The following is a 27819-nucleotide window of genomic DNA, read 5'->3' as shown; positions in this document are numbered from 1 at the left end:
GGGCTAGTTGGAAGATAACCACCAAACTTGGAACTGTTTCTGACCTGAGTCTTGCTTTTTAAAAGAAGTGAGTAGTTTAGAACTCCAGGAGTATCTTTTACTAGTTGTGCACTGATCAGCAAACACTGAAATTCCGAAGTGCATCAAAATTAGTTTTTATTTTGTGCGCCTACATTTGACTTCTCATACTGGTTTGTTGGGGCTTTGATTTACAGCTATTTTAATCCATCAGCGCAGTTATGTAGAAATTCATTTCACAATACTAAACTTTCAGTTATGGCCTCTTATATGTAGTATTTCTGTAGTTCACTGCAGCATGGTTTTTTTTTTTGTCTTCCTCTTTTCATGTGCTGTACTGTGTGCCTAACCAGGCATGGTAAAAATCCTTGCAATTTTCTTCACTATATTTATGTATTGTAAAGATTTCTTTTGTTAATACTCAACCTAGTAAACACTTGTTATGTGAACAAAGGAACAATGCTGCATTCCTTTCCTGCACATTGAATATACAGATGCAATTTAAGTTGCTTATGCATTATTTTTACTTTTCAGCTGTTCACAGATGGAATCACCAATAAATTAATCGGCTGCTACGTGGGTGACGTAACAGATGATGTCGTTCTAGTTAGGATCTATGGAAATAAGACCGAGCTGTTAGTAGATCGAGATGAGGAAGTGAAGAGTTTCCGTGTGTTACAGGCCCATGGCTGTGCACCTCAGTTATACTGTACTTTCAATAATGGCCTGTGCTACGAGTTCATGCAGGGTGAAGCACTGGATCCAGAGCATGTATGCAATCCAGATATTTTCAGGTAAGCTTTCTGTTTTTTTTAAAAATTTAATTATTATTTAATTTTTCAAGTCCTGTGCTACATTTATGGTGTTCTGTCAGGTCTAAAGATCTCAAGTTTTACTAATAAGCAGGGAAAAAATATATAAGCCTGCATTAAATCGATGCTTCACACTCTTGAGAGCTCACTGTCCTCTATTTTAATTATTGTGGTATTTCAGTGCTGAACAAATGATCCTTACTGCCTCCCCAGAAGACTACATGCTCATTAGAGGTTTGCTTATTGTATTTAATACCTGCATATCACCATTATGGAGATCATTTAACATGGTGGAGTTGCAGGAGGCTGGACTTCACTAAGGCAAATACTTCTAGCTCTAATATGTTCCTTTTTTGAATAGATTCAAAATAGTCTCCCATACAATTTGTTAAACTATTAGCAGTGAACAGAAAGTTGCCGATGTCTTAAGATTTTAGTTTTAGCATGTATTCAATTTATTTAGTGTTTCCATGTATTCAGTATTCATGCTGAAATGTATTTGCCTAAGGATGGCAGGTAATTTGAGTCAATACTTTTAAAGAAAAGTGAGTTAGAATAAACTGAAAGCACAGGTGATATATGCTATATACTATAGCAGAACTCCGGTGCCTCTCTGAAGTAGTGTGCTGTCAATGACCTTTCCAGTCTTGATAAGTGCTGCTCTACAGCTGTACTGCTATTCGGATTCCCTTGATGAATTTTTTTTTTTTTAATTTGTCAAACATGTTGTAGTTATTATCTCTTGTTGATAGGGGAAAATACAGTAAAGACTGTCAGATGCACATTAAATACTGTAAGCTGAACTTTATTTTTTTTAGACTCATTGCCAGACAGCTTGCTAAAATCCATACTATTCATGCCCACAATGGATGGATCCCTAAATCTAATCTGTGGCTGAAGATGGGGAAATATTTCTCTCTCATACCCACAGAATTTGCAGATGAGGAAGTAAATAAAAGGTAGGTGTTTTATTATGTGCTTTCTTGAGGGGTAGAGTATTATGTGCTTTTCTTGTGTGGGGTAGAATAATATTTAACAACATTATGTGCTAATGCAAACCACTTAACTCTGAGTTTTGTCATACTCTTTCCTACTGAAGTCGCTATATACCTATGTCAGATAAGGAGAGTCTTTAATTTGTATATTGTGTATCTATACAGATAGCTCTTGGCTTGATTGGACACTTAAATGATGGTAGTTTTCTTTATTCTTTTTAAAGAGCCAATGTCAAATCACTACTTCAGTCAGTTGTCTCAACAGTATTTGAGAGCCATTAGTCTCAAATTGAGACCTGTGTTCTGTGGTAAATACCAAAATCATGTTTCCTGGAGCTGCAGTAGTACTACTTGTTCCTTCCAACCTGTGCCTCTTAGCCATCCTGTATTTGTTTAGTTTAAGAATTTGTTCAGAACATGGTGATGTAAAAGCTATGTTAATGAAAGGCTTTTTTTACTTCCCAGACTCTGTTCCAGAGAAGGAAAACATCATTCTAGATGCATCCTCTCATGGAGTGTGAATAATTTTGTCACCTGAGTTTTAGGGTTTAATTGCATTTTGGTTTTAGTATCCAGTGTAACTCTTGAGTTGTAAATAAAACTTTTAACTTCTTTTCCTTAGGAACTTAACAAAATTAACTATTTCTAAGGGTTCTAGTGTCAGTCACTGGAAGATTGGGATGAGAGGAATGGCAAAACTAGGAGCCATGTTTAACCTAAATAAAATTTCTGTGCTGTAAGCTTGATTTGAAGAGAAGTGTTTCTCTGGGAGCCGAGCTCAAATGTTTAAGCTAAATCTGCAACATGGAAGTGTCTGTACACTTCATTAGACTTTATGTCACTCAGGAAGCAGATTCTAGCATAAAAACATTCTTTGTGAAATCTGATGTCAGCTTCTCTTCTGGCTGAATTCTGCATTGTAAATAAAGGATGCTCTAACAAAGTTGTGGGTTTTTTTGTTTTTTGTTTTTTTTTCTTAAGAAAACTGAGAACTTCAGTTAATTGAAAAATCTAGAAGATAAATGGCTATTTGATCATATTCCAATAGTTCTGTGGTTAGAACTAAAAATGAAAGTTTTATTTCCTCTGTATAAATACATACAGTACTTCCTGTTGTGTATTCTTGTTGAAGGAAGTAATGTAATGTGAGCAAAAAAGCTAATAAAATCCATGCCATAACCCCTTTAATCTTTGCTCCTTTAAAATGCGCAGGATTGTATTCAGGTTGTACTCTTTACTTTTTGTCATGTTTACAGCACAGAGTTTTCAGAGAGTTGGGGCTTTTGGCGGGAGGAAGGGGGAAATAATCATTTGACTGCTGTTCTGCCAGGCGCAAGAGTGCCTTTTTTTTCAGAGAAGGTATATTGAACTATTTTCGTCTAGACTGTTGTTGCAGGTAAGTTATTTCATTACAAATGCTTGGTGTAGAACAACTGTGATAAATACTAAGTCTCAAACTTCCTATACCTGAAAAGGTTTCTAAGTGACATTCCAAGTCCTCAAGTTCTTCAGGAAGAGATGGCCTGGATGAAGGAAAGACTGTCAAATTTGGGATCACCAGTGGTACTCTGTCACAATGACCTGTTGTGTAAGAATATTATTTACAACAAGAAAAGAGGTAGGTGTTAAACTAAACAGTAAGTAGTGAATGTCTTTCTTTGTTTATGCTGTAGTTGTATTTGCTACATCAGTGGTGTTGTTTTACTGACTTATTAAAATGAAATTGGCTTGAGCTTTTGATACCCAATATAATGGTAGTGGTATCTGTGCAAATGCTTAATTAACTAATTCTCATCTGTATGTTCTGTACAGAGGAAGTGTGTTGGCATTCCTTTTCTTTAATGAATTAATTTATTAATACCTAATCTGCCTGTCTGACTTGACTTCAGAGTACATAATATTCATGTTAATTTTATTCCAGTTGTGTAGTGTTTTTAGGAAGAAAAAGAATAATCATACCAGCATAGAAAATAGCCTGAAGACCTTATCTCTAATACACGTATTGTTCTGGTTTGTGATTGTGGGAAGACAGTTTCATAATAAAGTAGTGATACTTAAACTGTGTCACTGAACGTAGCATTATTTTTTGCATAAGGAACATAGGCATCTTGAAGATTCCTTTTGTAATTACGTACTTTATTTAAGCAGTTATAGGCAATACATGTCTTGGCGAAGATAAATTACTTCTGTTTTTATTCTAATAAATATAACTCATTATTCATGTTATTAAAAATTGCCTTCATTTTAATTTATGAAATTTCTGTATAAACATGTTTTATTTCTTTTAGTGGTTTGAGGTTCGGTTACTAAATGAATTGATTAAAGGCAAACTTGTGATACTAAGATGGCCATTGTGCAGTTAAAATGCACAATTTTCCTCCTATTTCAAATACTTGAGCTCAGCTGAGTACAACAAATTTAACAAATTAGATCAAGATTTTAAAGTGGGGATGCCATTCCTTCTAGTAGCTTCGTATTAGTTTGTGACAGTTTAAGAAAATTGTTGGTATGGAAGACCAAAGTGCATGAAGTAAATGACTGAATGGAACTGAAGTTTTCTATATCAGTCATTGTTAGTCTTTGACATCTTAAGCTTATGCATCTTAAGTTCTGAATACAAACCAATACAAATATGCTGGAGTTGTTTCTAATGTGAAAACTGGCTGTGTATGTATAACCAGTTTCTGCATCAAATAGTACTGAATGCATGTGAATTGAGAAAATAAACTCAGTGGTTTGAATACAAGTTTCCCTCTGTGTTACCACTTGTGGAGGGAATTCTTAGCGCTAGTTTATAGGTGTATGCATACATATGTGTTTATATATACAATGCATTAACATAAACCAAGCATATACAATGCTATTAACATAAATTTTAAATTCTGAGACTTCAGTACCAAACTTCAATGGGTTTACTTAGTCTCAGTGATGGGTTATAGTTCTGCTTAAATAGGTAGGGGAAACATGGAAGGCAACCCATCAATTTGTGGTCTTGCAGACATTGGAGTTGTGATTTTGTAGTACCAAAAATGGTTGGGATTTTTTTTTTGTTTGTTCTGTGCCTTTTTTACTGTGTTTTTTTTTCAGTACTGAAACTACCTTGAATTTTAGCACTCCAGAACAGACCCAATGAGATAAATGTAATTTTTTATAGTATTTTTTCATAGTAAAACCATGCTGCAAAAAAAAAGGAGGAATTCCTTTAAAAGGTTCGTATTGTGATCAGTAAGCCTGAAGTTCTTACTTTAAAAACAAATGCTATATGGTTTTCTTTTTGTAAACAGAATGAAGGAAAAAAAACCACAATGCCAGCAGTGCATCACTTATGAGCAATCCTACAATAACAAGTGTGTGAGTGCTTAGTGTTTGGGGGCAGGGTGGGGAGGAGGGAGGTATTTAAACTGCTTTGGCTTCAAGCTGCTTATAAACATTTTGGGGGGGGACTTGAAAATATGAAATATATCAAACTTATGTTTGAATGTTGCAAGTGTACTGTGTTGTAAAACTTCTGCAGTCTGGGTGCAAGCAGGTACTGTTTTCATAGTAACCAAACCTCAATGCCATATGTAGAAAGAATATTTTTCATTTGAAAGCTGTTTCTTAATAGTGTATTTGTTACAGAGCAAAAAAAAAAGTATCAATCTCGGAGCATGAATTTTAGAAGTAGAAGCTGTAAATGTATTGCTGGAATTCTGTATAGCAGAGCAAAAGCTTTTATTTGTATGCAAATAATTTTGCAAGAGCACAAAATAGAATCTTTAAAGATGTGCTTCATTAGGAATGGCATCAAACTGTATTAAGGTAGTTAACAGCTTTGGTGATGCTGTACTCTTGCTAAATTTTTTCTCCCATCTACAAAGGCTTCTGTGTATTAAAAAGACCTTGGTGACCCTAAAATGGAATTAAAAGAGAGAAACGGTTTTTTTAAGATTAACTACTTTTTTCTTCTCAGTAAAGTTCATGCAAAGCTGGTAGTGCTCATCTGGCTTTTCAGAAGCCAGCACAAACAAAATAACTCATTTATTAGTTTTAGAAACACTGTATTTATCACATTGTGAATGCTTGATTTGAACATTTACTGAGGGGGTGGTGTGTGTGATTAAGCTACAGACTACCAACAGATACTAACACTCCTGTATGATGTAGTTAGAATGATTATGGCTTGTCCCAGTGCTTTGCTTTAGACTTGTTCTCTGCACTAAATTAGTCTTAAGTTTTCAGACTTGAAAGAAAAATCATAGTTGTGCCACATACTGTTTTTAAGAAGAATCAGTCTCAGGCTCTTAAATTTTATTTATGGGACTGGAATAGCATGTTGAGTGCTAGCTTCATTTAGTGGAGTTTCACTCGTCTGATTTCAATTTGTTCATGCTGTGGCTGAGAACTGTGTCTTGTTGTTTTGTTAATGTCTGTTTTCAGTCACTCAGGATATGAAAATTTGCAAGTGTTATTTTACTTAACTCATAATTATCAGTGTAATCTACTCTTTGAAGGATATAATTTGGAGATTAGTGTTGGTTTTAATTACAATTTGGACATCAAGATAGCCAAAATATGCTTGGTGCTTGGTACTGCTTATTTATAGACTGTATGTTCTGATGCTCTTAAAGTTTGGGTTGTTTTTTTCCAGTGTGACCTGAGAGTTTCCAAAAATATCTGCTGTTTTAAGAGTATTCAAATATTTGCTATTCAGTAAGACCAAGTGTCAGAATTTTTGTGTATGCATGTGCTCTTTTTGAATGTATTAAAATCACCTGCCAGGAAGTTAAGTATGAAGGTAGATGGCTAGTTTTGTTATGTTTATTCCCTCTGCCTACCCAATGTTTTCTATGATCTTTGGTAGGAGTCTGTGGGTGCTCAGTGCTTCTGAAGACTGAGGTATGTTTAAGGCTTCTGGTTTTGATCTAAAAACCTGTTTTGTTTTGCAAAGCTAAAGTGGGTATTTAGACCTAAAACTATTCTTTGGGTACGTGACACCTTTGTGAATTTTCACTTATGTTCATAGCATAGATTATTATCTTTACTGAAGCTGTTTTCTAGGGCCCCAGTGGCTCACCTGATGAACAGGATGGGAGAGAACTCAGGATACGTCATTCTGCTGTGGTAACTACAGCTAGGACTTGCACACTGAAAGTGTTTATCTTGTTTAAACATTGAAAGTGAAGAGCAGCCAGGAGGTGTCATTATTCTCTTACCTTTCAGATTCCTGAGATCATCTAGCAGATGTGCTATTGGCTGCTACTTGATCTGTTTAAAAAACTAATTTTGGGTATATGGGACACATGTATTCCATTTTGTATCTTTACATGGTTTTTGTAGATTACACATTGCATGTTGCCTACACTTAGGAGACCTCTGGAAGAAAAGGAGGTGTTTCAACTTGAAATACTCAATACTCTTGCTATCTCTAGTCCTACTAATAACAGTAGTTTCTTCAGAGAGACGGTAGAGCTCAGTTTTAAATCATGTCTCACTTCAGTGAAACACAAATGCACTTAGAATAGTGTTTCTTATTTGTCTATGTGCTTCTGGTGATACGGTGGGATGTACAAGTTCTGTGTACTTCATAGAAACCTCAAAACAAAAGCTAGCTGTTTAACTACTAATCTAAGCCATATCTTTTACGAGTGGCTTTTCAATGTTAAATCTTGTATCTTAAATCACAGTTTAATCTTTTAACTGTGTTAAATCTTAAAGATTACCTCTAATACCCTGGATATTTAAGCAACGTGAAGCTGCTTCTGCTTGTAAAACAAGATAGCTGGGACATGTATGCATTATGCCTTTATGAAGTAAACTATATATTATAAAGTAGCAAACTTTAAAGTTTTTGCTTGCTTTATGTTACAGGTAGAACTGTGCTTTTTTTTTATTATTATTTTGAGCCTTCATGCAAAAATTAAATGTAAGGTTGAGTTCCACAGTAGCACAAGTCTAAAAGAGAACAGTAGAAATGCAAGACTTCTCACTAAACTTTTGTCATGTCAAATGAGTTTGCCAGATTTTCTTCATCTGCTACAGATTAGGCGTGCCACTGTTACTGCCTTGTGGAGCCATGCACTGTGCTACTTGTGCACTGACAGAAGGCTTATCCTATCACTTTTTCACAAGTATTTGTTTCTCCATAGAGAGTGCCTAGTAACCACATCACCTGTATGTAATATCATTTATATCTGGAAGTAAATTTTAAACGTTACCTGTACCTAAAAATAGCACGTAAGTATGTTCAGGATGAAATTTGCACATGAAATATTGAAGTTTTTCTTGTGTTGATATTTTTTAAATAGACTTTTACTTGTGTTTGTATTTTGTGTGAGGGAGGAAGAAAAAAACCAAACCCCCGTAAATACAATCAACATAAAATATTTGGGGGTTCAGCAGATCAGTAGTGTAGCAGAATATTGACCAGGGTTGGGCTTTATATTTTGACTTGCTTGTAGCTTACAGGAGCTTCTTCTTAAAAGTAGTGCTGAAGAACCAGTGAGAAGCACAAGCATATGGATGTCAAGCAATGGCAGAAATTAAGCTATGACATTATTCTAAGATCTTGTTGCAGCTGCTGTAAAATTTCTTGTCCCTTCAGTTTTGGAAAACCTAAATTTTGCGTTGCCAGAAAGATTTCCCTGGGAGGAGCTTGCCACTTCCCAGGCCTCTTTCATGTTGGCTTGTTATAGCCTAAAAGGTTTAACATCATAACCTTAGTAAGCAGTCCTCCTTTACTGTGTAAATAAGGGTAAACTCTGACTTGGGGGGATTGTGATTAAGTGATTTTTTTTTTTTTTTTGTTGTGGTGTTTCAATGCCATCATAAGTGCTTAGATGAGAAGTTTTATCCATCTGGAAAACATTAGTGTGTTAGTATTTCAAATATAGTAAAGATGAACTGTGTAGGAAGGAACGCTTTTAACAAAGTTGTTCTGTGATAACTCGGTCAGGACATTTATTTGGCAAAACTGGTATTTGATATGCGTGATACCCATAAACCTTAAGGAGACGGCAGTATATTAGATGCTTAGAATTCTTAGTCTAGGAAACATGTAACATTAACATTACTCTTGATTTTTTTGACCTGGAATTCTGAAAGTTAGCATGACTTAAAAAAATGCTACGATTGTTCATTGTAATAGGAGGAATATGGCTTTATTGAGTAAATATGTAGGTAGTTGTCAAAAGAATGGGTACAGAGGGAGAAAGGCGCAACAGTAAAAATTGCCCATTTCAGCATAGCAGTTGGAAATGTAAGATTTTGCATTTTAATGTTCTAATGCAAAGAGCTCATATGTTAACTCATATGAGCTTTTCTTATGGTTTTTTAATAATTTTGTTGGTTTCCTTTTCTTATGGTTTTTTAATAATTTTGTTGGTTTCCTTTAAAATACAAGAGCTGTAGTTTTATCTAATATATCTTGTTAATGCTTTGACTGTTTCGTGTGCTGTAAATGTTCTTGAGCAGCTTCAATGCTGTATTACCCTGAGTGAAGCATTTTCCTCAGCTTCACTACAGGTAAATGTAATTTGGAAACATTTGGGGCTGTTTGCTGCTTTAACAGCCCCTGTTTACATAGGATTACATAGTTTCAGAGTTCTGAGGACTTGAGGAGCCTGATGATTACTTCAGAGTAGTTTAAGTCAGCTAAAAAAATCAATGATTAAGAATAGTTTTGCTTTGTAAGTGCGGTTGGAGAAAGCAGGAAGTATCAACATGGTGCAATTGCGGTTACACACTTTTGTGAGAATAAACAGGACTGTTCTTTTAAGTCAGGGAAAAATTGATCTGCTATTTCTACATAAAGTTTAAATAGAAGATCCTCTACTGGACTTCTTATTTTGAAGGTAGAGGATGCCCTCATGTGGTAGAAGTTAAAATTGAAACTCTGCTATTCAGAGTTAAGAAACAGAACTATAAGCTCCAAGTAATTATTTAAGAGCTTTCTTGAATGAATATTTATGGGAGTTGTAATATAAAAATCACTGCCTTACCCTGGAATGTCTCAGTGCACACGACTCGGCACAAGTATGGGTGCTCTGTTTTTCCACAAAACTTCAAAGGACACCAAAGGATTAAGGCTATGACTTCATTTGACATGGACTCTGATGTTGCTGCTGTTGTGTCTCACATAGGTGATGTGCAGTTCATAGACTATGAGTACTCTGGATACAACTACCTGGCATATGACATTGGAAATCACTTCAATGAATTTGCAGGTAAAAGTGGATTTCTGAGGTAAAGGTAAACTGGTTTAATAAAAAAATATATATCCAAAACCAAACAAAAAACCCCAGTCAAACAATAAACAAGAACTGAAACAAAACCTAAACAGAAACCCCACCAGCAAACCCTAATGTTTGCACATTCCTTTTTTCTCTGTCTATGTAGATACATGAAGGTATCAAGATGTGTTAATATCTCATCTTGCAGGCCAGTTGTGCCCTTCCTTTGCAGCTCTACTAAGCTAGAAAAAGGAATATCATGTCCTAAGTTTATTTAGTAGTTAGATACAGAACTCACAGCTTTGACAATATCCTTCTGTGAAATGACACAGCAGAGGCAGCCTGTTGTAATGAAATACTGTGAATGCATCCCTTGCAGCAGTGTATATTGAGAATATACTGTGTGGTTCTGCAGTTGCAAATAGCAGGCTCATGTGGCGTCTTCCTTGCCAATGAAGAACAATTGTACTTCACCTCTGCTACTCTCTATGCATCCAGTAAAAATCAGATTATTAATTTTTTTTAAAGCTATATTTAAGTGGATCTGACACAGTAAGGAGTTTAGATATGAGGGAATTGCACTCTTCATAAAAGTAAGACTTAAGAAGAATTTCACATCCTTTGGGAATCATAGCTAGTGGGATTGGACTGTGATCCAGGTTTGACTTGTGGCAAGACTCTGTATGATCTGTGACTGTCTCTAGTATAGGAAGAAGAAGAGGTCAGAAGGAGTTGTTATGGAGATAAAACTTCTAATTACACTAATAGTTTGTGCAGGAGAGGTAGACATCTAATACATTTTTCTCAAATATGAGCCTAGTTGGTGACAGTGTATATACATCTGGATTCAGCCTTGGATACTGTTGCATGCAAGTCCCTTTTCCTATGAAGTGTAATTTGTCTGATATGTTTGGGATGCCTTTTGTTTCATAATGCAAATACTTTCTGTTGAGGCTTCTCTCAAAGCCAGACTCGTTGAATCTCCAAATAGAAGTAGACTTATGTATGTGGCTGAAAACATACACAGCACAAATCTTTCTACTATGTTAATTGCTCTGATTTGTGTGTGAGAAATTCTTGCCAGCATGTAACTGATAGATCAAAGTAAATTTAAATATTTATGCTTATCCATATCAATCTATGTGTGTTGGGGGTGGGGAAGGAGGAAGTAGTCCAGTAGTGTAATTATAATCTCATTACTGGGATACCATAAGTTTCTAACAGGTATTTTTTCTTTCTCTAGGGGTAAATGAGGTAGACTACAGCCTTTATCCTAACAGAAAATTACAGGAACAATGGCTCAGATCTTACCTTGAGGCCTACAAAGAATATAAAGGATTTGGCTCAGAAGTCACTGAAAAAGAAGTTGAAGTTCTATATGTCCAAGTCAATCAGTTTGCACTGGTAAGTAACAAACACTTGATTAGAATATATTTAATACTATAGAGAAGGCTGCTATTCTATGAGCAAATGTAATTTCCAGTTTCTTATTCAGAGCACTGTAATCATGTAAAGGAAAAACTTCCTTAGCCTGTTCTATGGAAAATTTCTACTATGTTTGTTAAAACTTCTCTGTAGAATATTCCTAGTGAAAGAGCCAGTGAGCATTCAGAAAATGAGAAGATGGTCTTTTACTGAGTATATCCTTTGGCTGGCTATTGGTATGGCAAGTTCCCTGAGCTGGCTAGAGCTTACGACCTTTTTTCTTGACAGAGCAAGGTAGTGCTTAATAAAGACCTATAAATCTTCCAACTTTAAAAGCCTTTTTAAAATGAGAAAAATTTTTGTTAAACTAGGATATATTGTGGTTTAACTGTATTATCTGTTTTAAATACAGATAACTAGATCACTCTAAAGTCTCTCAGTACTGCCATAACTTCACTTGCCTGCAGTGTCTTGGCAAGCAGGGAGTTGCTTTCAGATTTGGTTTTGGTCACCTTACTGATTTAAATTGCAGCAAAGCGCTTCTGCAGTTCCCCAGAAGTCAAATAGGCATAGCACTGGGTCTTTGAGTGTCCCAATTATGTATACACTTAGAAGCAGTCTTTTATTTTTTTTTTCCAATTTTCATCTCTGTGGTTTCTGAAGATACTTTACAGGTTCACATTATTTTTCTTGTTTTCCATCTAGCCTTGATCTTGTTTTGCTGGGAGGATGTGATGGGAAATGTTACAGTTGCCCGATAGGTAGACCGCTTTTTCTCCTGAAGAATAACATGCCAAAATATTCACAGGAGGACTAAGGCTAAGAAGCCAGCTTGGCCTTGTTTCAGTCCTCTAACTAATCCAGGCACACCATTGCTACTGTATTTCAGTTTTCTGGTAAAAGCTAATGGTTGCAGTGAGGAAATGCAGTTAACGTTCTAGAAAGATGATTATTAAACAAGTCCTTAAGAATACTAGCTTGTTTGCTGTTACTCTTTAAAAATATCAACTATTACTGTTGAATTCAGCTGTCCCATTCATTTAGGAAAGTTAGATATGCTATTAAGTAGGTTGGTGGTCTGTTTAAAAACATATAAACATATAGCATTGTTTTGTCAGTTTTGAACTATGGTCATACTACTGTTTAAGAGGATAAAGTTGCATTTGGAGAACAGTTAAAGACCTGCCTTTGGACCACACATGATGTGCAATTACTGCCAAATGCTCTTGTGTCAGTTAATGTGGGAAACTTTGTTAAGAGAAAATGCAAATTAAAGTGAATGGATGCTGGTGTAAGAGGCCAAACTGCTTACTGTCAGGTGAAGCTCTCTAGAGGTACAGGATAGATTCGCATGTACATACAGTAGTTGATATTTCAAGGTGTTTCCAGGTGTGTGTGCATGCATGCGTCTTCTACACCTCTGGTAAAGTGTTAACATGCAAGTTTCAGGAAGCAATTTAGGTAATTACTGTAAGCAGCTGTTTACTGAACAGAAGTCTGAAGTATATAATCTGTAACCTGGGTAGTCCAGAAATGTCTTCCACAAGGAGACTATCAAGCCATTGTGTATATTTATTCATCTGAAGTATACTAACAAACATATTAATGTAATTTATATTTTCAATCTGAAACTGGGCATAGGCCTTCAGGCTACTTATCTGGACTCATAATGGAAGCAAGTTTGGAACAGATGACAAATGTATGATGTAAATGCTGATGAGTCAGAAGCTCTCTTACATAGCTACAGATCATATCTCTTTGTCTAAGTCAGTAGTGAAAGTGAGTTGTAGTTATAATGGCCTAAGGGTTGTAATCAAAGATTCAAAAGGAATTTCATATTCTCACTAGAGCTGAATACATGTCAAATAATGTATAGTTAATTAGCAGCAGCAGAAATGATAGCTGTATTTCTGTGTGTTTTTTCTAATGTAGTGTATATAGTTGTACAATAGCCTACTTAATGTTGTATTTATGAAATAGGTTATCAGTTATTTTTCCTGAGAATGACACATGGAGAGCCAGTAGGCCAATGGGCTTATTCCTCTGATTGCCAGTAATTATTTCTGTAATACTTTGGCAATCTCTTTGATCAAGAAGTATGAAATAACTATAAAAAAAGTTTGGGTTTTGAGACTTCTTTTATAGACAACTTTCAATGTGAGAATATGCTTACGTGTTGGATTTTAATAACATCTTTCCCAAATATATTTTTTTTATTTCAGGCTTCCCACTTCTTTTGGGGTCTGTGGGCTTTAATTCAAGCCAAATATTCTACCATTGACTTTGATTTTCTAGGGTAAGTGTGCTTGCTGCATATAACCATAGAATACTTGAGGCGGGGGGGGGTATGTGTGGGGCCACCTAGTCTAGCACTCCAGCTACCAGAAGCTGTAAGGTCTGAGCAACAGACTTGATCAATGTGACCATACTATAACTCTTAAAAATGAAGAGAAAACAAGACTGTAAAAGCTAGCTATGCTTTTTGTCACTGAAAGTTCTCTAAATTAGTATGTGCCCCTACACATGGTGTAGCAAGGCAAGGGACATACTGGAGGAACAAATGCTTTTGGGTGCTGAGCATTATTTGTTGGAGAGACAAAAGAGTAAAAGTGAAGTGGTCAGTGCACTGTCCTATGGCAGACACAAGACCTATGTTTTCTACTGCAAGAGTCAAGAAATGAGGCTCTTGTACAAAAGAGCTCATCTACTTTTTATTGCCTGGAGTGTTGATCTTGGAAATTTTGAATATTTTTTTAAAGAGTCTTTATAATGCCAATGAATGTGAAGTTTTATTTCCTGAGATGCTGGTTAATGGTGTTAGCCACTAGGTAGATGTGTGTCTTGGGCATTTTTTTAAAATGGTCTTTCATGGCCACAAGCAGAGGGATTCATCTCTCTACTGAGGACTGGGCAAGGTGATAAAATAAATGATTTAGCTTGTGTCGTGGTTTAAACCCAACCACAAACCTCGTCCACTCACTCCCCCCCTTCTTGCCCTCCCCCTGCTCCTGGAGGGACGGAGAGGAGAATCAAAAAGAATGCAACTCCCACGGGTTGAGATAAGAACAGTTTAGTAACTAAGGTATAACATAGATCACTACTGCTACCACCAATAATAATAATGATAAAAGAAATAACAAGAGGAAAGAATACAACACCTCAACACCAGCCGACCAATAACTCACCCCACTCCCCCCAGCCAAGCACCAACCCATACCTCCTCCAACCCTGCAGTCCCAACCCTTCCGGGTCACTCCAAGTTACATCCTGGGCATGACGTGCTGTGGTATGGAATACCTCTTTGGTCAGTTTGGGTCAGGTGTCCTGTCTCTGCTTCCTCCCGGCCTCCCCTCCTCCCTGGCAGAGCATGAGGCTCAGAAAGTCCTTGGCCAGACCAAACATTTGAGCAGCAACTGAAAACATCGGCGTTATCACCACTGCTCCAAGGCCAAAAGATCAAAACACAGCACTGTACTAGCTCCTAAGAAGGAGAAAAATGACTGCTGCTGCTCAAAACCAGGACAGCTTGGTATAAGATCCTACTTCAAAGTTTTTTGCACTGGCTAACCCAGTTTATTAGGCTTAGTTGTGCTATTTTGTAATTGGGACAAATGTAAGTTTGTTCTTGTGATCAGTTATTCTCGAGTAAAAGTACTTGTCACCGCTAGATGGCAAAACAGCCCAAGCTAAAGCAGAGGTGGTAGAGCCCAAAAGCTTGTCAGTTTAAAGTCATTTTTTGCAATAATCAAGATCAGAATTACCTGGAATTGCAGTTGTCAGTTGTTGAACAGTCTATTAAGAACTATTAAACCGGAAAGCACTACCTTTGATAACCCTGGCACAGCATCTGTTTTGCAAGCTGCAGCAAGGTGGACTGAGGGGTGGTGGTGAGGAAATAACCATAATATGGTTGCTGTGTTCTTATTTCTTCCTTTGGCAGCTGCTACAGGTCAGTGTTGGAAACAGGGTACTGTTGGAAACAGGGTAGTAGGTGGACTTCTGACTAGTCTTAGCTATCATGGCTGTTTTCATGTAAGGAGTTACCTCTCTTAACTTCAAATCTCTCTCCCTTTAAATAGGTATGCGATTGTTCGCTTTAACCAGTATTTCAAAATGAAGCTGGAGGTCATGACATTAACTCTTCCCGAATAATGAAGAGGAAGAAACTTACCAAGTGAATAGAGAACCCCTGAATCTTTTCTAAGAACAGATACTGGAAAAAAGCTAAACATTTGTTGAAGTTCTGTTAATGCTCACTTGGTGGTTTTTGCTTTATAAATAATGCCTCTAAACAGTCCTTCAATGTTAAATTTAATATGAGGAGCATACGTACTGCTGTTGATATAAAATGGATTAGAAACTTGCTAAATCTATGAAAAGTTGTAGAAATGGCAATTTAATCCTTCTTTGTAATTTAACATGTTGTATGAGAATTATTTATTATAAGTTTAACATGATTCCATTGCTGCTTTCATCAGGTTTTTTTGAAAGAGTTGGGTGCAGACAGTGAAGTTGTTCCAAAGGATTCGTTTAACAACTTTTATTTTATTGAAGTTGTGTTAACTTATATTAGAGAAAACATGGTCAGAGAATATTAACCTTTTAGATGTGTACAGGCAAAATGAGTGATGATAGACTGGAGATCACCACTGTGGTGTAACTAGGGAGAAAGCTGAGAATTTTTTTTTGGTCCCTTTTTTCTCCTTTTTTTTTTTCCCTTAAGAAAAACTTAGCTTCCCATATGATGGTACTTTTCCTTTGTACAAAATTAATGAGTTTGCTGAAATGATAAATAACATTCGGGGGTTTTTCCTTTCTTTTTTCTTCTAAGCTATAGAAACGTGAAAGTTCTGTGGCCGTTAAGATTCTTTTGAGGGTATGTACCATCATAGTGTTAGATGGACAATGTACTGTCTCTAAATTCTGTGGGAAAGCTGCTTGTTTATTAAGTGTACTTTTAAAGCAAAAGACCACTATCCCAAACCTATCGGATTTTAAAACTTGATTCTAAATTTGAACGCTATTCTGCTGTCTGTATTTGATGTGCTTCAGCAGTGTCTACCAGAATGGACTATTAAACTGAAGACTAGTGAACAGAGATCCTGTTGCACTGGGAGTAAGACGCTTAGGTTTACAGTTGTGTATTGCTGACATCTTTTTGCTTTGTCACCTTCTAACCTTGGATTCTGGTCTTAAATACTTGGTCCTGTAATTGCAGATTCTGGTATTTCTGGGGTTTCTTCTTCTTTGTTGTTGTTCTGTTTGTTTTTTTGTTTCCTGTGGCAGCGATTACTTTCAAAGTCTCCAGCTTGAAGGATAATCTGGAAAAGTTCATGACTTGAACAATGGGGCTTTGATCATCATGGATTTTCTTTATTTCTTAAAGCTATTATACCAAGAATGGTCTGGATTGCAAAATGTGAATTGAAAAGAAAATGTTTACTTAACAAAACAATGTATAAGTTTGCATGGAAAAGAGGCTTTAAATCTGGAAAGGGGGAGGGCAGGCAGGGGAAGAAACCCACACCAGAAACATAGAACCCAACAAGGCAGTGTGGAGTTAGGCAGGCATGTACTCAACTCTAATTATACTCTGAAAAGCTTTGCACTTTGGTCACATAAGTGCCCACATGTACAAAGTCTGTGTGTGTGCATATACAGGTGCAAACACAAACTTACCTGAAGAGTAAATATTGTGGGGAGTCTGTTGTACAGCCCCCAGCAAAGATATTTATTCCAAACTGCTTTGTGGCACACTGCTGTGTGTGTATGTGTGTATATGTGTATCCATATATACATATATATATACACATATGTGCTTTGCAGAAGCTTGGATTGATTCAGGACAAAAATTTATGTGAATGAAAAATTTTCACCTTGAAAGACCATTTTGAATGGCATTCTGTTATTTTACAAAAGCAAGGTTTGGAACTTTTTTATTCTTGTTTATATTCATCTCTAAATGTTTCCTTTTTTTTTTTCTTTCCTTTACTCAAAACCTTAAAAAAACCCAATACCAATGGGAGAACTGGGATTTTTTGTTTGGTTTTGGTTTGTTTTTTTTTATGTAACTTGAAATTCTGTAACCTTTTTCAGTAGCAGTTATTAGCTGGAGGCTACTATACTGGATAAATTTTCTTGGTAGTTAGATAGAAACAAATAGTTAAAATAAACACAGTTTCCTTTGTAGCAGTTTTCAAGGATGTTGCTAGAGCTCATGAAGGCACTGAAAACTTTAATTGTACTTTCTCCCTGTTGATATTATCAATGTATGTTAGGTAATACCCTGCTGTCTTGGTAGTTCCTTTGAGTTCAGCAAGATCTGCTTTGGAAGTAAGATTGATAAAGATATTTAAACTCCTACTGTTTTCTTCAAGTGGTGGCTTTATTTCTGGCAGTGTTGCTTTGTATTTGTGAAATATTTGAAAAAGGCTGTAAAGTTCACTTGGTCCTGGGAAACCCAGCACTTGACAGCTCCTAACTTTCCCAACAGTTAGCAGAACACATTCCCTTTTTAGGTATCAGTATTTCCTTTAGTTGGGAGTTAGTGTAATTTTTTTCAATAGTATTTTTGTTTGTATAGCTCAAGTAGCAATAACTGTAGGAGTTGGAAGCTTGCTTCTGTAGAGCCAAAGTTCCTCATGAGTGCAGCTCAGTCTCCTTGTGGAATGGATTTCCACTGAATCTCATAAAAGCACTTTGAAGCAGATAGTAAATACTGCAAGTTTTTCCTGAGCCACTTCAAAGAAGCACAAGGGTTATCACAGGTTACAGTGGTTGACTTTGCAGTACTGGTAGAGGCTTATCATTTTGCATGTTGGAATTCATTTTACACACTGAAATGCTGCTTTGCATCAGCTTTCTTCCAAGACAAATGCACATTAAAACAATTCCTGTTAAGTTCCAAGGAAATATTGTAAAACATTTTACAAAATGATATGCCAGTTACCTTGAGCATTTTTCCACATCAGTTTGAGCCAGTAGCGCTCGGATATTCTCACTTGTTAAGGGATATCTCCGAGACGTGTTAAGTTTGAAGCAGTAGTTTGCAATAGCATTGCAGATCGTAAGGTAGCTTGAAACTGTGAATACAGGACATTCTGAATGTAAGTTAGGTACTAGAGCACCGAACTAGAGAACATGTACTTGTTTCAGTTAATTTTTCTCTGTCTCTTCAATAGCAATGTAAAGATACTTCAAATGACTGAGCTCTAGAAACATCCTGTAGTAGTTTTGACTGTGACTTGCCAAGAAGATACTCTGTTGCCTTTATGTTAAGCTAAGGGCATGAATGCTGAAACTAATAATCCTTACTGTAGTTAAACCTATATTGTAAATATGAAGAGGGTTATTAGTAAGGGCATTCTTGCATAAATAGCATCAAGTCAATAGACCATAGTGGCCTGGTTGCTTTTGTAAAGCAGAATAGTGTGAATTTTTTTCTTCTCATTTCTGCAGTCAGATCTGGCTAATCCACGGCTAACTTCTTAGGTCATTGAAGCATTAAAGATTTCTGAATGATAACTGGTCTTTTGTCATGTAACTTTGAATTCCTTCATTGACACTTTCTGATTTGTATTTTAAAAGGACTTACAAAAGTTTGCATTAACCAGGTCTGACTGTATATGTATATACAACACTGTAAATAACCGTTTGTAAATTAGTGTGAATTGTACTGTATCTTGCATTTATGGACATGTGTATTGCATTGTATTCTCTCCTTTTTTGTAGAAATTTCTGATGTAAAGAAGAAATCTAACTCTGTGTGCGAACTCTTGTTAAATTGACCTGTAACAGAGCATAATAATTTTATGTTAAGGTATCCATTTATAGCCTTGGGCATCCAATGTCTCTTTTTTTCTTCCCTGTTAGCTTTTTTTTTGTCATCTTGCTCTTGGGAATGATTCTGGGAATAAAGGAATTCATGCAGTACTAAGATGAAGAGAAAGTCTGTTCTAATGGGCAAACTATATGTCAGAGGTCCATGTAGTACCTGTGGTGTAGGGAAAGCTGATAAATTTGTTTACTTAAACTTCCAAAAATTTCCTATACATTCTTGAATGATGGTGACTTCTAAACAGGAGCATGTTGAATTGAGTGCACTCCCATGGTGACAGCAATTGAGTTAGTTGTAATAGAAGTTCCCCAACTTAAAAGATTTTTGGTGGCTGTAGCGTTATAATAGGATTAGTTGTTCACTTGTAAATGTTCATGAGAAATGCCCGAATTGCAAAAATAGTTCTGCCATGTTTTCTGCCACACTAGGCTTTTTGGTAGCCCTTTTAGACTGTTTGAAACGTAACTAAGGTATTTTCCCTGTGTGCTACTCTTTCCACCTCCTCCCTGTGCCCATGCCCTTTTTTGTTAGCTTAAATTTCTGATGTAGCAAGGTATTAGATATGCTTATTTGCTTGCATGGTTTATGGGTGAGAACAAATTGCAAAGGGTAATGTTTGTTTCAAAATGAAGTTCAGGCTCTTTTTTTAAAGCCTTTGGTATCTAACAGAAGCTTGCAGAGTACTCTTTTGTTACTCCTCCCCAAAAAGAAGTCTTCAAACCAGTTTTGGTAACTCTGATCAAATAAGCTTGTTCCATAACCCAGTGGAATGTAATCTCTTGCTTGAGATAGTCCTTCTTGCAGTTTGCAGAGGAGGTTTGCCTCATCTCACCTTTCTGTGTTTGAGGTGGCTGTCTAGTCCTGATTTGTCTCCATGGTTTTGTATAGTTTGCTGTGTTCTTGGATGTTCTTGGATGCCTTCTAAGGTGTGCTAGATTACTAAACCACTGGAATTAGCTACTGTCTCCTGTCATCTCTTCCACACCATGCAGGTTGTAACTGTAGTAGTAGAACAGAAGCATGTGATCAGACCTTGAGTTTATGCAAGGCTGATGCTGAGCAAACCTGCAGCTGATACTTACACCTTCCCCCTGCTGCCCATTTTATTTCCATAGGCTGGAAGTCAATTGCCTTCATTAGTTGTAAAAGATATAAAAAGCCAAAAACCTGTGATCTTGTACACAGTAGGATTTCTGTTAGCCAGACACACAACTTTTAAGAAGGAGGCTCTTGGCAGTGAGAAACCACACAAATCCATATGGGACATGTTGGATGGATCCAAACTTTGTGGCTTACAGACCTCCGGAGTGTTTGCACATGCCAGTTGCATGGAGGTGCTCCATCTAAGCGATGGGATGAAACACTGGAAAAAGCCTTGTGTATTTTTAAGTGACTCTTCCAGTTTGGTCTGACCTGTAGAGATAAGTTCTGTGATTAGGAAACAAGTCAACCTGGGGGGAGAGGGAAAAAATGTTCCAAAAGATAATTTAAAACCCCCAAACTCTTATGTAGTTAATTTGCAGCCCTTAAGTGTGTGTTGGTCTTTTTCTGTACATCAGTAGTGGTCTGCACCACTGTCACTGATACAGGGTTTTATTGTGAAACATCAGAAAACTGACTGGAATGGCCATGAGACCCATTATGACCTTAGAACAGGTGCCAGACTCCACCAGATTACTCAACTTCTGGTTTGAGATTTTACATCAGCTGTTTCTATAGCTGCCTAAAATTGTTGAGCTGCTGTCTTAGGTTCCCTATGATGTGGAACTTAATTTGTGGCCTTTCCAAATGGGCTTGATGTGATGTTTGTAGAGATAATGCAGAGAGAACTTGGTGGAAATAAGTTGAGTGAACACTTGGAAAGCAAACAAGTTACTTGAAATCTACCAAACTTTGAAAATAAATCCTGAAATAACTTCATAAAATAAATAACTTCATAAATGAGAAATAACTTCAGGTACTGCACCAGCCTGGTTTTGTGATGTTGCAGCTGCATTTTTCCTATGTGAAATGTCTTTTTCCTCACATAAAGATCCCTGCAAAGCACAAGGTGAGAGAGACTATGGAAGAGAAACCTGAAAAATACTGTATAAAACGCAGCGTGAACTGGAAAAAAAGTCTTATGTTTCTAAGCTTTTGGTAGTAGTAATTCTTAAGTGTTATCAGAAAATGGTAGGTGTTATGTCTCCAGTGTGTGAAAGATTATCATTTTTTGGTAGAAATACTCCTTTTAACATTTGGTATCTTAAATGCAGTCTGTGGTAGTTAATAATGCTGCTTTGTACACAAGTGCTTTGAATAGTCTCAGCACCAAGAATGTATTCAGTCTTTCTTAAATATGACTTAAAAGTTAGATTGATTGGTTCTGTCTCAAGCCTCTTGATCCAACTTTCTAAAACCCTTTACTTGCAGAAACAGGGCCATAGCATATTAGGGATATATTCTCTTTTGTGTCATTTCTTTTGTTACTGCATATTTTTCAGTGCTCTTCTAAACATGAGTCCATTTATGTCCTGTGAATTAAATTAGCTCAATTTACAAGTAAGTGTTTGTCATCTTATAGCACTGTCATCACCCTAAAAGTCCCCATGACCCTTCTTGTATGTTGTGAAGTTTAAATGCATCATTTATCCATTGGAGTGAAATTGTATTTCTTTTGAACTAAATGTTATTGAAGCTATTATAAGGCCTTCTACCACTGATTAAATGAAGTAATGTACCTTTCAAAGAGATTTATATTCTGTAAATAATTTCAAACTGCAACAATAAAGTTTGTTTCTAACTGCACCATTAGCATATATTGTGATTATTTGGCTTCTCTCAGGCTTGAAAGCACTTAATAGGAGTTCTTAAAGGCTTTTGGCTTGTGTTCCGATGCATACCTCTTTGTTGGATTACCAACCCAGCTGAAAATAAAAGTCTTAAGCCAGTATTTGGTTTGCACAAAGTTATTTTAACAGTTTTGCATATTTTTAATAGGCTTTGTCATTGACCACTAAAATTTCACATCAGGGAGGCAGGAATTGGATGGAACATGGCTGTCCAGAGGGATCGTTTGCCATTGAGGAAGTGAAGGAGAGCATACAAAGTTTGGGTTGCTCAGAAGTTTAACCACAAGGACTATGTTAACTATGGGGAACCAGTTTCACTGGGAACTCTGCTTCTTCCATCATGGCTGTGTACTCTAAAGCGAATGATTTCCCCAAGATACAGATTTTTCTTGGGCTTGAGTTGACCTGTGCAGTTGCTTGTGGTAAATTTACTGAGGAAAACATTCCTTGGGCTGAAGTCTATGCTCCATTGTGTGCCTGCCATCCTCATCGCTGGAAATGGCATTTCCCATGTGCACTGAATGCAGAATTCTGGTCTTGTCGGTAGTGGGTTTGATTAAGGTGCTACCTGAGGGTGTGTGTGTAATAAGGGACAGACAATACAGACACCTAAAGCAAAACTGTAAAAGTTCCGAGTGCGAAAGTCGAGTAACTTTTAGCCTATGAAAAAGCATTGTCCCGGCTGGAGGCTTGCGCCCTTATGTGGTTTTGTTTAAGTCTTTGTATATGATGATTCCTTCTTCATTTGTGAAGCCTCCACCTTTTAACTGTGTCATGTTCACAGAGTAATGCTCTATAGACACAACCTAATGCAGCCTGAGATTCTCAAATGCTCCAGGCATGGCTGGCTCTCATTGACCTAAACACATGGCCTATTTCCACTGGGGCTTTTTTTGTGCTCTAGTGCTACTGTTACAGAATGGGTGAATTGAATTGTTCTTCAACTTAATAGAAGATATCAGACTATGTATGGGCATCTGGGGTTACTAGTCCCTACTTGAATTGCTGCTTAGAGCCAAAAGACACATTTCCTTGGCATCCACTGCCCAAATCCTCAAAACTTCCCATGGGGCTAAGTTGTGGTTATTTGTTCACTGTCACACTTGCAGTGAAAAGAAGATCTCCTGTGCTGCTGAACCAATCCATTGTAATGTGGAATCTTTCTTAGGTAAAAATCCTTCCTCCACAAGTTGGTCAGAGAATGCAGGGTAAGCTCTTGCTGAGCTGGAAGCTGTGTGTGGGATCTAATGATTTTTTTTTTTGAGGTCACCCCAGAAAACGCAGTCCTGGATAGGTTATTTTCCTCAAGTTAAAGAGCAGTCTACAGACATTAAATAGGGTAACCAATGACATGTTGTAGTGAACTCCAGTATCTAATATATGTGAATATTAACTGTATAAAATGTGCATTCCTAGGAGTTTCCCTGAGTGAATTCAACATAATAGTAGATAACAGTAGAAAGCTGATTTCAGTTATATAGGATATATATAGGTTTATAGGTTAATAGCTATACTAAATACAAGGCTTTATTCCCATTAGCACTGCAGAGTCAAGCTGCACAAGAGTGCCCTGAAATCTCATACACACATCCATGAGCGTGCACTGCCAACAGTCCCCCTTCAGAGTCAGTACTTGCTCCTGAACAGGTAGAGAAGGGTTTGTCTTGTGAAGTGTGCTTTATTGTTGACACATGGCAGCAAAATCACTTCTTTGGTTGGAAACTGGTTTTGAGACAGTTGTGTTGTGTGCTCTTTCGGATGCCTTCCTTGAGACTCCAGACCAAAGCTGCTAACCATAGCATGTTCCCTGTTAATTTCTGTGATTCATCTGCAGTTCATCCTCATCCTGGTCTCTTACTTTGCTCTTTAAAGTAAAGCTGCTCATCTGGTTTTTAAGCTTTTAGGAGTGTGAAAGAAGCAATGCATTAAATTGTTAAAATAATAGCAGTCACCTGACAGGCCAAAAATGGTGTCTACTTCAAATAACTCTATGACTAACCAGGCCAAGTCAGAAGTACAGCTCTTACTTAGTTATTTTCTATTGATACCTTTATTTCTCTGTGCCCTGGGAAATAGAGCAGGGTGATATGTGGGAGATGTCCCTGCCAATGGCAGGGGGGGTGGAACTAGATGACCTTAAGGTCCTTTCCAATCCAAAGCATTCTATGATTCTGACAGACTCTAGCACTTGCCCGCAGGTGGCAATGGAACTGCAGACTGTGTCTCATTGTTGAAGAAGCTTTTTCAAGACGGCTTCTTTTTGTAGTACAGCATGTTGCACATTGAGTTCAACAGGAAAAAGGGTATTCTTTTATCTCTCAGTGAGTTGCAGCCAAGATCTGTAATTGCCTGGCTCTTAATATTGCGTAACTGTTAGCAAGACTCAAGCCAAGCATTAATGAATTTCATCAGAACTTAATTTTTTAATGAGCATCATTAATCGTTAGTCATGCGTGCTACAACCTACACTTCTGTAAAGTGAGGGTTTGCCAATCATGTTGCACTATAAAAACAACAACATGTTCTCCCCAGATTTTATCAGTAAAATAACAACAAGAAAAGTCTGTGGAGGGAGTGAAACCAAAAAAGCTCATTTATTTGACCTTTTAAGTATTTAAGATGCTCTCTGAAAGTTGGTCTGAAACCTCATCTTGTGAGCAGCTGCTGCCCCGCTTTTCTCTAGGCTGTGGTACTACTGTGAGAGCTCACCTCTGTGATGTGGTCATACTGCGAGATTTCATATGCTGTGAAATCGATCTCAGCTACCAAACCTGCGTTGTTCCAAGGTACATTGCCAATCTGGCCTCTTAAGATGGACTAACCGGGATAACTGGTTCGTGCCACAAAATTCAGTTAAGCTTTTAAAGTAAATGTGACTAGTGATCTACTGGCTAGTCTTTACTGTTTGGGTTGTGCAACTGGATGTGTCTGAAAGGTATAGAAGGAGCATCAGGCTCTTTGTCTGGATTCAGCAATTCCAGTAACTAGTCAGTAGTGATGTTTTATCTACACCAAGCTGTCTTGCTGTTCATATTTCCTCAGTATAAAATGGAGCTGGCTAACTCACAGAGGTGGGTGAATTAAGTTGTCTTGCAGGTGTCACGCTGGTAGAGCTTTACAAGAAATAAAAGCTTTTCCTTGTTGTATTGGAGACACTTGACTACTCATAACTCTGGCCCAAATAGTGCAGTGTCTCACTGCAGATGCTATTTGGTACCAGATTTGTCTAATAATATTGCACAACAATGAAGAAGTATTTTCTCTAATTATGCCCTAGACCAAGAAAATGTTTTGCCCTAATCTTAACCTATGTCAATACTCATCTTCATGGTTAAAACGGGAGTTGTCTAAGGAAGTGGTAAATAGGAGGAAGAGTAAGAGAAAGGATCTTCATTTGCAAGGATCAGAAATCAGAGTGTGTCTCTGATGAGAGGAGGAGGAGTTAGCATCATGGAGGAGAAAGACAAGGAAAGGATTATGGGAAAAGAGAATGGGAAAAAGAGTGATTAATGAAATGGTGTGCTGACATGGGGGACGGTGGGCTAGAAAGTGGGAACATGAAATGAAGGTGGAGCACTGAAGCTGAGAAGGTACTGAATAGAGTGTCAAGAATAACTCAGAGCTTTGCTGCAAATGATTGGTTGCAGCTGAGAAAAAATATTGAGACCTCCTTATAAAGGTGTCGTAGTAAATTGAGTTTATTGTTTCTCTGGCATATATTCTCAAAAGCAGTAGTGACTGGGTATTTTTGTTTGAATGTTTTGTTTGACTTGGAGATCTGGCAGTGTTCAGGGCAGCTTGCTACAGTGTCCCAAACCCATGTCTGCTTGCAAGATCTGAGCTTCATGTTTTGGAAGCGTATTTATTCATTAAATGTGGGGTTCACTTCAACTGCTTAGGATTCTATAGGACAAAAAATTGAGAGGGAAAAGTAGAAATCGTAGAATCCCAGGTTTGAAGAGACCTCAGGGGTCATCTGAGCCAACCTTTCTAGGCAAAGCATGGCCTAGATGTCCCTCCACCCTGCCAGCAAAAGGAAATGAAAGGTAGAAGAGAATTCTCCAGTGTGAGTGCACATTTAGTCCAAGCACTACTCCTTGAATAAAACTCAACTGCTGCTACTTATGTTGTGCTAACATGAATCTGAATATCTGTACCCAACCTTTACCTAGCCCAGCCAATGCTGCGTGCATTATTGAGGAGGAAATAGAGTTTGAGGAGGAAATAGAAAGGCAGAAAGTAACTTAATAGGTCACCTCAAATAAAACAAGACTATTTGGGATAAAAGGGTTTCTTTCAGTGTTTAGCTGGTTTTGGCTTCAAGTGTAGGGGAGCATCGCTGAATTCCTCCTAGCCTGTTTTCTATGGCTAACATTGGCAAAACCTGCTGCAGTTGGCCTTGTGTGTTGTGAATCAGACTGAAATTTGTTGGTTAATACTTTTTCTGGAGGGGTGGTGTGTGTAGTGAGAGAGTTGTAAATATCACCTCTTACTTTGTATAACATGGTCCTCAACAAAGGAGGCCAGAGAAAACTGGCAGGGAGAGATGGCAGAGAAATTCAGCTTGTAAGAAATAATATATGGATTGCACCAATGGATTGCTGAGGTGGAGGCTACTGAGATCACTTCGTGCCAAAGTTCTGTAGGCAGTGTCATTCACTATCGTGATTTATGGCTGCTCCACTTGAGAAGTACATGCTTGTGTTAGGATATTGCAGGTGGAGAATTACTTTAAGTGGCAAAAATAAGTGGTATGTTAAACTTTGCCATTGAGTAATGTTATTGTTGCTACGTAAGTTTCATAATGCTGGACTAAATAGGGTGTTACTGTTGCTTCGAATCTTCCGTTGGGCTGTGAACATACATATTAAGAGCTGGGTTCACTAGCAGAAGTATGTATTGCTCTGAGCAACTGATTCAGTTTAATACCTTGCTCTGCCACTAACCTGTTAACTAACCTGAATTGGGCCCATCTTGTTTTCTTTGTTTCTATTTTTCTGCCATATTTTGTGTATTTATATTTGCCAAGGTCCTAGAGTTGTCCTAGATGCTGGCAAATAATGGCTGGCATCCCCTGTGTAATAGATGCAAACAGCTATTACTGTCACAATTAAAACAAGAAAATCCCTTAATATATAATTCTGTATAAAAATATAACACAAAAATTAATAAATGTAAACATACATACCTATAAATACATTAAATGTTATTAAACTATTAATATACAGCAAAGAATATACATTGTTATGTATGATACACTATTACTATGCATTGTATTTTGCATTATGTTGTGTATTATAATCACGTGTTGTTAAATAAATTTATTAAAAGCTATCATACTCTAAAAGCAAAACAAAGACTTCTAAACTGAAAAATATCAAAATTTCAAAGCTGCAAATATCAGAAGCTGATACACAATTTTCTGTCATTGTATCAGTTATTAGGCTTAGTTTTGAAGAATGTTCCAGTAAAAACATCAATTCTAACCAGTATGTATCATGTGTACATTAAAGTGAGCAAAAAACCCAGCTGGCTGGCAAATGTAATTTCCTTGCCATGGGAAATAATCTGTAATTGCAGACTGTTATCTTACTGTCACATTGTTCTGCAAAGAAACACATAGCATACAATAATTCCCTTCCTTCAGATAATTCATTATTTTATTTAAATATATAATATTCAAGTCGTGGA

General features: G+C 37.1%; 1 protein-coding gene across 1 annotated transcript in view; it reads left to right on the top strand.

The window, feature by feature from the left end:
• Positions 1 to 22084, top strand: part of ETNK1 (ethanolamine kinase 1) — a 37109-nt gene extending 15025 nt beyond the window's left edge. The window contains exons 2-8 of the mRNA XM_065684406.1: positions 553 to 812; positions 1649 to 1789; positions 3301 to 3443; positions 9946 to 10029; positions 11279 to 11439; positions 13683 to 13756; positions 15540 to 22084. Coding sequence (XP_065540478.1) covers positions 553 to 812; positions 1649 to 1789; positions 3301 to 3443; positions 9946 to 10029; positions 11279 to 11439; positions 13683 to 13756; positions 15540 to 15612 — 936 coding nt within the window. The 3' untranslated portion in view covers positions 15613 to 22084. The remainder of the gene's footprint in view (positions 1 to 552; positions 813 to 1648; positions 1790 to 3300; positions 3444 to 9945; positions 10030 to 11278; positions 11440 to 13682; positions 13757 to 15539) is intronic.
• The last annotated feature ends 5735 nt before the right edge of the window (positions 22085 to 27819 follow it).

This window comes from Lathamus discolor, chromosome 1 (genome assembly GCF_037157495.1).
Source record: "Lathamus discolor isolate bLatDis1 chromosome 1, bLatDis1.hap1, whole genome shotgun sequence".
In the NCBI taxonomy this organism is placed as follows: Eukaryota; Metazoa; Chordata; class Aves; order Psittaciformes; family Psittacidae; genus Lathamus; species Lathamus discolor.
This window is presented reverse-complemented; position numbering and strand designations above follow the sequence as displayed.